The 13390-nt window shown below is 42.9% G+C and overlaps 6 protein-coding genes across 6 annotated transcripts; 2 read left to right on the plus strand and 4 right to left on the minus strand.

Moving 5' to 3' along the window:
• Positions 1 to 174: 174 nt before the first annotated feature.
• Positions 175 to 2112, plus strand: TREMEDRAFT_65136 (uncharacterized protein; the record flags this gene model as incomplete). Its single annotated transcript, XM_007007317.1, has 1 exon — positions 175 to 2112. The coding sequence occupies one exon, from the start codon at positions 175 to 177 to the stop codon at positions 2110 to 2112; it is 1938 nt and encodes a 645-aa protein (XP_007007379.1).
• Positions 2113 to 2403: 291 nt separating this feature from the next.
• On the minus strand, positions 2404 to 2844 carry TREMEDRAFT_65137 (uncharacterized protein; the record flags this gene model as incomplete). The annotated part of the gene is made up of 1 exon (XM_007007318.1): positions 2404 to 2844. One exon carries the CDS (start codon positions 2842 to 2844, stop codon positions 2404 to 2406), a length of 441 nt encoding a protein of 146 aa, XP_007007380.1.
• Positions 2845 to 4000: 1156 nt separating this feature from the next.
• On the minus strand, positions 4001 to 6982 carry TREMEDRAFT_65138 (uncharacterized protein; the record flags this gene model as incomplete). The annotated part of the gene is made up of 1 exon (XM_007007319.1): positions 4001 to 6982. The coding sequence occupies one exon, from the start codon at positions 6980 to 6982 to the stop codon at positions 4001 to 4003; it is 2982 nt and encodes a 993-aa protein (XP_007007381.1).
• Positions 6983 to 7396: 414 nt separating this feature from the next.
• Positions 7397 to 7951, plus strand: TREMEDRAFT_34664 (uncharacterized protein; the record flags this gene model as incomplete). The annotated part of the gene is made up of 2 exons (XM_007007211.1): positions 7397 to 7557; positions 7849 to 7951. Coding segments are annotated over 2 exons (264 nt in total), but the record flags the coding sequence as incomplete, so codon positions are not given.
• Positions 7952 to 8192: 241 nt separating this feature from the next.
• Positions 8193 to 8856, minus strand: TREMEDRAFT_65139 (uncharacterized protein; the record flags this gene model as incomplete). Its single annotated transcript, XM_007007320.1, has 3 exons — positions 8193 to 8312; positions 8359 to 8370; positions 8614 to 8856. 3 exons carry the CDS (start codon positions 8854 to 8856, stop codon positions 8193 to 8195), a joined length of 375 nt encoding a protein of 124 aa, XP_007007382.1.
• An 847-nt stretch (positions 8857 to 9703) lies between these two features.
• On the minus strand, positions 9704 to 11368 carry TREMEDRAFT_70022 (uncharacterized protein; the record flags this gene model as incomplete). Its single annotated transcript, XM_007007394.1, has 5 exons — positions 9704 to 9858; positions 10233 to 10415; positions 10560 to 10720; positions 10995 to 11104; positions 11297 to 11368. The coding sequence occupies 5 exons, from the start codon at positions 11366 to 11368 to the stop codon at positions 9704 to 9706; spliced, it is 681 nt and encodes a 226-aa protein (XP_007007456.1).
• Between the last annotated feature and the right edge of the window lie 2022 nt (positions 11369 to 13390).

Raw genomic sequence — 13390 nt, forward strand, 5'->3', positions numbered from 1 at the left:
TCGATGCTTCCTTCCCGCCCTCACTCCCGTCTTCAATCTTCATCTTGATATCACATTTTTCCTACCCGATACAACCCTTCCACGACCTCGATATCAAATCACGACACATTCTCCATTCCTGTTTCTGATCATCTCATAACTGATATCACACCCACCCAACTTCAGCAAGAAATCATGTCAACAGCCGCTTCTACTGTCATTTCCACCATACCCACTCCCACTAAAAAACTAACCATCCCTTCCCCTTCTATCCTTTTCTCAATTCCATCTTCTTACGCTCCTTCCGTCTTCTCCGCGCCTGTTACTCCCCGACGTAAAATTGAGATTTCACCCACTCTTGATCTCCTTCAGCAACCATTTTTCTCCACACGTAGCTCACGTACCAGACGTTCAACTCGTACTATCCCTACTTTGTCCACCTTACCGTCCATATCTTCACCCTCAACCACTACAGTCCCTCCTTCCATCAATGACGACAAGACCACACCTAGAAATCTACCTTCAGGTACAACATCTCCCACTAATGATACTGGTTCCCCACCGAAAGGTATTCTGAAAAAAACGAAAGGTGGAACATCGGTTCAGTGGAGTTTACCGTCAACCGCAGGGTTTTTACCGACGGGTGAAATATCTATCAATGGTGGAACTTCTGGTGATCAATCGATGAAAGATTTTTCTTTGATTGTTCCATCAACGAGCAATCTCGACGGTCAATCTGATACGGACATTCCCGTGGAAAGTGGTAAGAAGAGAGTACGAAGGAAAATTGCAATACCTTTTGAAACCAATTCTGACGGTAGTGTCATACTTCATCGACCGAAACGAAATGATACTTCGCTATCCGGTATCACCATTCCTAGCTTGGGGTCAGATATAAAAGTTGATGATTTCCCCACAACTTGTAAATCCTCCCTTAGGACCGATCAACAACCAAAATCTTCCCCCACAAGAATCAAAAGAAAAGTTTCTTTCCCTGAACTACCAGTAGCGACAGAATCGGAAGATGATAATCCAGCTGAATTTCCCATTGATGTAGCTACCGTATCGAATTATCATCCAATTTCTCAACTAGCGTCTAAAGGAGTCACCGTACCCGTTCCTATCCCTTATCATCGCGTACCCACTAATTCTCCACGGACCGAAACTTTCGATACCAATACATCTCCTAATTTGCCAATAAATACAAATGGTGAAACTGGAGTAGGGAAAGTAACACAAGATGATGATGATGCTGAAACAGATGAAATTTGGGTTCCTGATTGGGTAGCATCTTGTTCACCTAAAACACAAATCAGAGTTGAAGAAACAATGAAAACTTGGATTAAAAACCAACGTTCAAAAGGAACCAAAGCATCAGCTTTTGCATGTGTTTTAGGTGATTTGATAGAAACTAATTTACCTGGTGGATTGACTCAAGCAGAAATAAATGATTGTACTCGAGCATATGGAGAATCAATGAAATATGATCCTATTCCGAAATCTTCATATTCAGATAGATCTACAAATTTCATGGGTGGAACAGCTCAAACAAAAGTTAAAACTGATAAAGCTTTGTTTCGACATCGGTTTTTAGGTGATGCCGTTACTTTACATCGAGTTTTTTCACAATATCAAAATGAAGAAGATGATCAAGATGATGAGTCAACTCAACATCAAACACAAACACAAGGTATGGAATCAACAAACCAAAATGTTACTTCTGATAATCTTGATCTTAATACAGATAAATCTAAATCAAAAGCAAATGATATGACAAACTTCATTGAATCAAAACAAGCCAAAAAATTATTTGATTTACCAGAATGGTCAAAAGCTCAATCATATCAAACTGATATTTTGAACAAATTCGAAACAACTAAGAGATCATTCACCAATAAAGATCGTGAAACTTTAGGTTTGTTATCAGGTACGATAGTTGATATCACTTTGAAAGATGATGAAGAAGCTTTTGGAAAATTATGTCAATCTGCTAAAGATTTAGAAAGAAGACCTTTTCATTTGGATGAAATTGATCCTTGGTATATACCAGGTAGAAGTTTTGAGACTTTTTCTTTAGGTGAGCCAATGACTAAGACTCTAACAAAGAGAGGTTCCAGAGTGATTGAGAAATGAACCTCATGAGTCGGTAAAGATTGTTGGGAAGAAGGAATAGATAGTACAGGTATGTTAGAGATGTAAATTGTTCTACTATTTGAATTGTATGATCATTATCGATATTTATCTGACGTGATTAGCAAGTCTAGTAAATTATTCACCAGTAACACTCATGACAATCTTGGAACAAGTGAAAAGTGTCTCTTCCTCATCACATTCCTATAACATCTTTCATCTGTACTCAAGTATATTCTCTTCCCACACCTCATTACTAGAAGTATGAGTCCTGGGTTCAAGGAACTCAATTCATTAGTCTTCCTCATTCATCTCCGTAACCTCCACAACAGTTTCTTCTTTCTTACTCCTCCTATCATCTTTAGTACCTCTCTTTACACGTCTCTTACTCTTCTTTGTAATAGTCTGGGTGGTTGTCTTTGTCAAATCTTTTCGACCCTCAAACGTCGATTGTTCCCGTTCATTATATGAACCGGTTTCCTGATTATCATAATCACTTGTTTGAACTTGAGAACTATATGTAGCTTCCCATCCCGGTTGATATATTTTACTAGGATTATTTGATAGCCAATATTGACGTTCAGTTGTTGTGGTTCCTAAAAAAGTAGGAGCGGTTTGTTGTCGTTGGAACGATTGTTGTGCAGGTTCAGAGATCCAATGAGTTATACCATCTATTTCTATAGGTTCGAGGGGTTCTTCAAACACTGTTTTGACGTAGTAGTTAGCTTGTGACATTATGAGAGGAGCAGTTTTTTCTATTTGATTGAATGTGTTTATGTTGGTGCAAGGTCAATGTTGAATAAAAATTGAAAAAAAAGGTGTCAAGTTTGTTAGAAAGAAAATGGAAACAAGTGGGTCAAATGTCTTTACATATCTTTATATCCAGTCTCATATGTATTATCCCTTCATCCCTTACAATATGTTGAAAGAAAGGAGATGTTGATCCATTTGTGAGAGAAGTAGTTTCATCCATCGTCGGTGATCGTACAGGACTTTTTCAGGATGGAAGGAAATCAATTGGTGATACAAGCGGACTTCGTATCAGGGGAAAACGCCAGTCGGAAAATGAGGGGAAGATCCGATCGGAGCTGATGGTGGGATCACGTAAGAATGTGTGATTTTGAATACGTGAGGTCTAGAATTTCGGACTTACTGAATATGTGAGAGATTCGAAGATGAAACATGTTGTATCAGACCTATGTATGGATTGATAATGAAAGGATGACATGTGATCTTGTTGAGCAGGTCAGTTTTGCTTATCTTTCTCTAGGGAGGAAAATATATGATTGAATGATCGAAACCGTTCTCAAGGGGGGGGAAGGACGTATGAGATTTGTGAAAGAAAGGAAGACTTGGTCTGTTATTATCAGTATAAAAGATGATATGAGAAGGAGGTACAAGAGATGGGAAAAAAGACAGGATGAGCGTCGGAAAGAGAGAGGATCAGCGCGGAATATTGAATAGATCTGACTGGTACTGTAAGTTTTAACACTTCCGTCATCCCTCACTTCAGCGAGATATCTTCAAGAATTCAGATCAAACCCAGTTATACAGATGAAAGGGGGAAAACGGCAATCAATGAAAAGCAATGCAGATATATACGTTCAGATGATCTCTCATTTCTCTCCGTTCCGATCCTCAACAATCCTGACTTCCCAAGTCTCTCTCAGCTCCTCTTTATCTACCCCTGGTCTAGCGTTCCATATTTCCATTTGAGAGGTACACCTTCACCCCTATCCTGCTTCCTCTCCCAAATCCGTTCCCCTTCACCATCAACTACGCCCCGGATCCTTTCTGCCCTTCGAAACTGGTCCCCTTATGCGTTTACGGTTCTTCGTGCAGTTCTCACGCTGAGTCACTTGAACACTTAGACATGACCTAGCATAAAGACCTATCGCCCCACCACACCTTTAAGCTCCTCCCACCATTCTGGGAATTCCACCCTGACTCTTTCCTGCACTACCCTATATGCTTTTCTATCACGCCAGCTAAACTTGAGCAAGATACGTATCATCTCTTTTGTCGGTTTTACTTCCGTCGGCTCGTCGTCGGTCCTCATTTTGGGTGCCAAAGCTGGGTTCTGGTGTCCGTACTCATCCCTCGGCGTCTCTTCATGAAGCATGTGACTATGTGGTTGAAGAACTTGGTGGGGATCTTTTTCGAGGGACGATGGAGCAACGAAGGAGTGTGATGCGATTGACAAAGTGTTGGGTGTCGAGGAAGGAGAAGCAGAGGTGGTGAAAGACTTTGGAGATGAATGATTGACATAAATTGACGTTATCGACGATGTATTTCTCTTCAACCCCACCACAGCCTTTATAGCCTCTTCAAACTTCCCTAACCTACACCAACATTCAACCCAAGTTTCCCATTCTTTCTCACCTCTCACACCCCATCTTCCAGCCCATCCCCAAACTTTCTCAGCTCGTACCTTCAACCCAGCCCAACCGCAAGTATCTAAAACAGCACAAACGCTAGTTCCATAAATATCTTCTAATCGATTTTGATCTTCATGAGGCCGACGTAATAAAAGACTATCCCATACTGATAATGCTTCCTCGTATGCTCCTACATTTGAAAAAGCGATAAGAAGGGAGTTTAAGAGAGGGATGGTAGGTTCGATATTAGGATCAAGTTTTATGAGAGTGTTAACTTCGTTTATTGCTTTTAATAGGTTATCCAATTTTTCATTGAATGTATTTTCTTGAGATCTATTGTCTCCTGATTTCTTCATCGACTCATAGGGATGTTGGAGATTAGATAGAGTTGAGATATTAGGTTTTGTAGATTGGAAGAAAGATGATTGAGACGATTGAGTGTGAGAGAGAGTAGATGTGGGATAGAGATATTTAGGTGATTTTCTAAGTCGTCTAGCTAAGAGAGCATAAGAGCGAAGTAAAGAAGCCAAGATTTCTGAACCTGGTCTATAACCTTCTTGTCGCATATCCCTCACTAAGTGAAAGAATAAATCGGGGGGTGCGTAAGGGGAAGAAGGTAGAGATAGTCGGAGAAAACAAGTTAGAATGGCGGTATAATCTTTATAGCTGAATGGGATCGGGGAAAGGGATCGGAAGTGTGAGTAAAGTTGGAAAGCGGTTTGATGAGAAGGGGAAGATGACATGAGGAGTATTATGATTGATGTGAGGGATTGAGGTGGGAGGGAGAGGGAAAGGTTATGCATTTGGTTGAGGAGATGTAGGGCGGTGGAGATAGCAAATTTGGTGTTGTCAGAGTTGGAAGCAGTCTTTCTGGATAGAGATGTTGAGAGAGATTGGGGTGTTGGTTGTTGAAATGCTGCAAATTGGCTGGGTGGATCTGAGGTAGTCGGTAGGGAAGATGATGGATCGGATGGAGATGAGAGCGGAAGTGAAGAAACAGAGGAGGTGGAGGGGAAAGGGAAAGCGAGCCTCGAACAAGCGAATAACAAAACTTGAAAGATCTTCTCTAAAGACAGACTTGGAGCTGATCTCTCGGGTAGAGTCTGTAGAATTTTCAATGCCTCTTCCAACATGGGAGGTCGGGAAAGACAAAGTGGTCGAATGACAGTCAACGCCAAAGAAGCTGAGGGGTGAAGACCGAGAGAAACGACATGATGATATATATCTTTTCCCAGGGTGAGGTTAAGTGGGATTATATGAAAGATAATCCTAGCCCACATAGATAAAGTAGGCACTATATCGTTCGCCCGGGATGAACTTTCGACTATATCGATGATATCTTCCAGTCTCATCTTGAGTAGATCCTGACTTCGCAATTCCGCAAGAATCACAGTCAACGTAGTATCTCTTCTTCTCCATAAAGTTATCCGTTGTATTCCCTCAGGACTGTCTTTGACGAAGCCTTCGACCGTAGGGCGTATATCCCTATCTTGATCAGGAAGTGGTGTTCGAGCTAGATCCCCGTCATCTCGTCGTATCCTCGTATCCTGTTTCTCTTCTGATGCAACTTCGTGTTCCTCCGATGCTTCATGGGCAATCTCAACTTCATCCTGAAAACGCATAGGATCCCTAAAATCCAATTCCAAAGCCACCTCTCTCATCCCATTAGTCCACTTATAATGTCTCCAATAATCCACAGTCTCTCTAGCTCTATCCCAATCACCGAAGATCATATGTAATTTCAAAACCTCTATTTGTCCATCAGAATCTAATATCAAACCTCTTTTCCCCATTTCTCTCAACGTATCTCTCATTTGTTGTTTTGCGTCTTCAGGAATGGTCATTCTTAAATGTTTGAGGACTAGAGTATATTCTTCTAATTCTAACATTCTACTCCTTTTCAATTTCTCTAACACATTAGGGAATTCTGGTGTTCCTATTGAGGCTTGTAAGATGTTTGTCCATGGTGCTGTGGGATCTTCTCCAGCTAATACTAGTGCTTCGGTGTGTTGTTGACATAGCAGTAGATGTTGTATGAAAGCTGTTTTGTGGGAAGAGAGTATAGGTTGACGGAAAGTGGTTGAGATGTCGGAGTATATTCGACGTGAGAATGATAATGCTTCGAAATTCGGGATGATAGATAGAGATGTGAGTATAGCCGTGAGGTCAGCAGGAAGAATCGGGGATGAGAGAAGAGAGGTATAGATATTTTCTGCTAAAGATATGTTCTGAGAGGTTATCTGGTCGAGGAGGTCGATTATGGGGTCCCGGGGAGTTTCAGGGGATGAACGTGGAGGAGTGAGGAGAGAGGTGATAGGTGATAAGATGGAAGAGTAAGGTCTAGAATGTGTATGAGGTAAGATAGGGGAGAAGTCATTGACCCCTTTTGAGCTGGAGGAGGATATGGTCGAAGGGGATAGTTTGGATGACCATAATTGACGAGCATGTCGACGACGGGTGAGACTTGAAGGGTTCAGACGTGCTCTGAATGGCATCACAGTAATCTATGTAGTCTCAAACCCCACACTCTGTTCATCAGTCTAGTCATATGAGGATGTTGAGACTTACCTATGAAAAGTAGAGTAAAGTATGGAAAGAAATGAAACCGACTAAAAGTCCCAAACTTTCCACCCAACTCTTCTCTTTCACATCACTACAACATTTATATTTCTTACAATATGGAAGCTCAAATCGACGCGTAAGTCTCTACTACTATACAAAGCAAGAACTGATAGTATATAGACAATTCAACAGAGCGGTAGATATAGTACAATCGTCAGTTCTTCACCACTTCACCTTATCTCCCCCCTTCCCCCTGGGTGACTCCGCAAAGACAATCCGAGTCTCAAACATCAGTCTCATCATCGCTTCTCGCCACTGGGAAGGGAGAGGGGAGAGACAGATAGGGTGAAAGAAGACAAGAGCTGATAGATAGTTTGCCAAAATCAGGTCCTGTACAAACCACCTACGAAGATAAACTCGGGTTATACGCGTTGTACAAACAAGCCACCGAAGGGGATTTGAAAGGTTCAAGACCTGGCATGTTGGATTTATTAGGGAGAGCAAAGTGGTGAGTTTTACACTGATATCATCCACCTCTGTCACTCTCAAGTCTGCCATTGTCATCCGTCATAAAGTCCTCACTACTATATATCCACATATTCCTCCCACCGTTGTTCCGTCCAAACCTATTGTGACTTTTCCAAGCCAAGGGTGATCCATCTTCCGAACTACGTGGATCCTTGTTATATATGTTGTGATCCCCGCAAGTGGACGAACAGATATGTTATGATATGATAGAGAAGAGTGTTATCGGAATAGGATGAACATTCTACGATAATCTTCGAGTGCTGATACGTAGGGACTCTTGGAATAAACAAAAAGGTTTGGATAAAATAGAAGCTAAACGACTTTATGTGGCTTCCTTACTCAAGGTGGGTTTCCCGTTTACACGAGTGAATTGAAGGAGTTTAAATCTAATCAAAGATTCTGAAGAAACATCCTGGACCTACGGTAGATCCTCATATAGCTCAATTAGAATCTTTCTTCCCTCCTGCTTCACCTGCATCTTCCACATCATCTTATCATTCTTCTCAAGCTTCTTTGGATTCTCATCCTTCCCATGAACTACCTCTTACTCAATCTCTCCCAATGACTCATCCTATCGACCAATCAAGGGATAATGAATCTCGCCCTATCGACCAATCAAGGGATAATGAATCTCGCCCCATTGGCCAACCAAGGCATGATGATTCTCGCCATAATGGTAAGGCGAGGGATAACGGTTCTCGCCCCATCGTTCAGCCAAGTGGCAATGACCCCCACCTTATGGCTCAGTCAAGGAACGGCCCTCAACAACAAATAAACTCACAGAACCAAACCACTATGCTTCAAGTCGATGATTCACAATACCCTCCACCTGATCATACCCTCCCAGTACCGGATGTATCGAATACGTTCATCCCTCCTTCTTCTTTAACTCCTTCACATAAATCATTAATCGATTCTACCTCACATAAATCTTTACTTTCTCCCACTCGATCTTTACCATTCAACCATGGTGAAAGATATTCCCCATCACTTTCGATTTCACATAATCTACGTAGACAAATACATTCTTATTCACCTTATCCGAACCAATCACATTCTCATCAACCTTTTCATCCCCAATCACAATCACATCCTCATCTTGCAACACAATCGTATCCTCACCCTCATCCTCATTCCCATACTCATACTCATACTCAACCCCAACCACATTCTCATCCTTATTCTCATCCTCAAATTCAACCTGACCACGAAACATTACCACAAACCCCATCAATTTTAGGTATCCATCAAACCTCTTCATATCCCTACCCACACCCATACACTTCTTCACCTGGTCATACAACTTTCCCACCTCCAAACACTAAGCGCCTATGAAGTTACTTTCCATGCCACCCATCCACATTAATCCAGGTACGATAACACACAGAAGCAAGATTCGGAACAGATACTCCAGCTCTGCTCCCATTAAGTCTTCCATCAGTATTACAACAAATCCAAACTTCCCTCACTGCATTACATGAACGTCTGAATAACCTCGAACGTACTCAAAGTGCTTTAATAAGGATTAGAACTAAAAGGACTTGGTGGGGAATGTTAACTTCTGAAGAAAAAGAATTAGAAGATGATCAGATAGAAGAAGATGAACATATTTTATCTAAGGCTAGACGACTTACTCCTATACCTTCTCTTTCTGCAGATACTCTGAATAGGGTTGACGTCAGAAGTGTGGATAGAGGGGTAAGAGTGGATTTGAAAGTGGGTAAGAAAAATTGGGTGATTTGGATATTAATGCGTATGTTGAGAAGAATGATGTTGGATTTAAGTATCTTTGGAATTGTTGTAATGGGTGTTTTGGTATTTAGAAGATGGAGACGAGGAAGGGGAGGAGTCAGACTTATTTTCATGGAGATGTTTAATTCGATCAGAGGGTTGAAAGGTTTGAAAGGGTTACTTTTGAAGGAATGAAACAAGACTGGGATTACTGATGAACGAAAAAGGAACAAGAGTGGTAGTGTTGGATGTTGTATGGGAGATATCATAATGATCATGCATGTCATTTTAAAGGTTGTAGTGAATTCACTTTCACTGAACCTTTCGAAAAACTCAATCGCCCAACGCCGTGGGAGTGAAAAGAAGAATAAAGATTGTTTCAATTCACTCGAACCTCAGAAAAACCTCCACCATATGAATACAATAAAGAATAAACCTATACCACCTACAGGAGCCCATTTCCGTAATAATGCGTCGATATTGATTTGTCTGGCTGCTTTTCGATATTTGGCAGATTCGGCACGAAGGGAAGTGGAGAGGGAAGACATTCCTTTTTTTGTCAATATAACCAACCACTTGTGTTGTCCCCCCCACCCCCATCCCTTCCTCCGTAGAACATATCATTGCCAAGACCAAGACAATCTCCAACATTCTATCAATTTCACAAAAAGAAAGGAAGAGTCGTAACATTTGCGATAGACTGGACAGTCGTCTAATGTGAAAAAGACAATTATGTCCGCCAAGACTATAAAAAGAGAGGGGGGGGGGGGGGGGGGGGGCCCAAATTGGTTTTTTTTTTCGAGGATACCAGATGGAATGAGTGAGGAAGTTTATGATATTTCAGAAATAAAAACCAATACGACGAAGCGATGAATAGGTTTATTCAATAGAAAGACATTAAAGCAGAGGGGGGTAAAAACTCACGATCTAAACTATCCCCACGCCATAATAAATCTTCCATATTCTTAGTCATGATCCTAGTCACATCTTTCAAATTATCATTCAATTGATCCAAATGTGGACTTGGACCTGAAGGTGGAGCTGTGGTACCTTGTGTTAAAGTACGTGAATCTCTATAAAGTCTTGTGGTTTTGGAAATGAACGTATCTGAGATTAGTATCTTCACAAATTGATTCTTACTTCAACAGCGGAAATGTTATAATTACAATGTATCAATCAAGGAAGGAGAGAGAGAGAGAGGGAGAAAAGTTATAGTAAGGAAAAGATGGGAAGGAGAGAGAAAAAACTCACCAAACCCCATAAAAGCATAAGGTCTAGTAACACTCTCAATCTTTCCTTCATAACTTCTTTGGAATTCTTTACTCAATTCGTCAAGATATGAAAAAGCTAATTTCCGAGGATATGAAGCGTCACATATACACATATAGATGACGGGTCCTACGATGAGGTAACTGATGTGTTAGCTTTTCGTTAAGGTTCCCTCTCCTCCTCATTCTTTTTCCTTTCTTCTTTATCCCACCTTGCATATCACCAGACACTTCCCCTTCCCCTTCCCTCTCCCCCTCCTGCCCCTTGACCTTCCCGTCACATGAGTTCCACAGTCAGCTATCCTTATCCCGTAAGTAGGCTTGTTGAGGAGATATGCCAGAGGATAGAGGATGGAGGATGAGGGGAGAGGTTAGTCTTCATGGTAGGGTGGTTGATTGAGAGAAAAGAACAACCCACTGTAATGTATATTGACCACTCTCGATAGAACAAGCAGGTTCAGAATTAGCGTTCAACCTTCTGAACACTAATTTTGATTGTTGTTTGTATTCTATCAAAGCTTTCTCCGTCTATCATTAGCTCTCCGTCATATTTCCCATCATGATCGAGTCCTCCTAGTCCTACACTCATACTACCCCCAAGCCTAGTCAGTGGGGGAGTGTCTGCAGCCTTGGCTTAGCACAGTGATAGATGGGAAGTCACCTCGATCAAGCTCTTCGTGGTATGAAAAGAGAGCCAGTGAAGCATGTGAGAACACTCACACTCTCATCATCCACACTTGCAGCTAGCGGTAAAGCGTCGCTCACTCTGAATATAGTAGTTGATCTAACCATCGTCGTCGTCGTTGTCACCACCACGGAAATGCACTTCCACGTCGAAAGTCAATCGCCTACCAACTTGACATTACGTGGCATTCACAGTCACAAAGCTCTCTCACCCGTACCAACTTTCAACTGACCTAACTTACTGTATAGACATCAACTTTAACTATCTACACCTCGAAAGGCTTCAACAGAGCATTCTCAGGACAAGATGTGTGAGTGTCTGCACTCACCTGACCTCTGATGAATGGTAATGTGACACTGACAATCAGCTGGTTTCTCAGGATTCGGTCAAAACAACAATAACAGTACGCCCCTGCCCCCATGTCCGCGCTTCTATGTTAATGTCAGATTCTCCATTCTCTTTTGGTTCCTCCTCCACCCCAACATTCGGTGCTACAGCCAATACGACCACAAACACCAATCCTTTTGGCTCTACCACCACTGCTGCTCCCTCTACGAACAACGCTGCTGGAAATATGTTCGGTAATCCTACTACACAACCGACTTCCAGCCTATTTGGAAACACATCGACCACTCCATCCTCTTTCTCTTTCAACACGTCCAACGCTCCCGCCCCCAACACCAACACAACTTTTGGAGCTTCAAGCTCTAATACCACACTTGGAGCACCGGCCACAACTTCCAACACCAATACGACAAGCGGGGGTTTTGGAGGATTTGGACAACTTTCATCAAACACGACAAATCAGAACCCTACAACACCAGTGAAATCCCCATTTTCTTTTGGTGCGACTACAACTACAACGCCTGCAGCTCCTCCTCCCACCACATCATTCGGATTGAATAATACCAATCCTGCTCCCACTCAAGCTACAAATTCTTTCGGATTCTCCGCCCCTGTAGAGAATAAAGCAGGCCCGACGACAAATCTTTTTGGCTCATCTGGTGGTTTTTCGTTTGGAAACAAAACGGATTCAAACCAGCCCGCTGTTCCTACTACCCCTGCTGCTGCTCCTGCTCCAACTTCCACAGGGACGATGTTCGGTTCTACAACCCCTGCTGCTCCTCCATCAAGTTTGTTTTCCTTCGGTAATACTGCTTCTACCTCTACAGCAACTGACAAACCCGCAGAGAGTAGCTTATTCTCGTTTTCGAAACCTGCCGACACTTCCACGCAAAATGGTACCATACCTACAGCTGGTCCCCCTGCAGCCGCTACTGCTCCCATTACTGGGGCAGCGACAGCGGGAGCACCTGGACTCTTTGCGAATCTAGGACAAAAACCGGTGGAACAGACTGAAGCTCCCAAAGCGGGGAGTTTCTCTTTCGGTCTAGGAGGTACAAACACCTCTACTGCTTCATCGGGTAGTGCGGAAAAGACGGCCAACGCCGAAGCTCCCAAGACCGGATTCAGCTTTGCAAACCTAGCTGGCGCGCCCACGATCGGAGACAAACCCAGCACTGTGTTCAATTTTGGTGATGTGGCGAAGGAAAAGCCGGCTGAGGTACAGAAATCAGGCTTCAACTTTGGTGCTCCGGCGGCGGCAGCAGCACCAGCATCTGGGACCGCAACTGGAGAAAAACCTGCCGGACGGGCGGCACGGGTTTGTTTCTGGATTGGCGGAGCGGGTCGAGTCTGTTCGGGAAACCGGCGGAAAAGACGCCACACGGGTGTTCGTCGGGTACGACACTGCGATCGCAGCTCAGTTGGAGCTACGGAAGTCACCCCGGCAACAACGAGTGGGACAACCAGGTGGGGTTGGTGGGGCTGGTGGGGCTGGGGGAGTTGGAGCAGGAGTGACAGTCTCAGAACCGGCGCCGAAATTGTTAAGAGGTAAAAACATTAGAGGATATAGTAGATGCTTGGAATAAAGATTTGGATATACAGGTGAAAGAAGTTGAGAGACAAGCTGGTGAGGTAAAAGAATGGGATAGGGTGTTGGTGAAGAATGGAGCTCAGGTGGGTGGTGTTTATTGCATCTTTATTATTCCTCCTCTTTCCTCTCCTCATCCTCCCCCCTCCTATACTCTCTTCATCCTCCACCCTTACTTCTAATCTCTCAGCCATAC

Source organism: Tremella mesenterica (genome assembly GCF_000271645.1).
Source record: "Tremella mesenterica DSM 1558 unplaced genomic scaffold TREMEscaffold_13, whole genome shotgun sequence".
Taxonomy (NCBI): domain Eukaryota; kingdom Fungi; phylum Basidiomycota; class Tremellomycetes; order Tremellales; family Tremellaceae; genus Tremella; species Tremella mesenterica.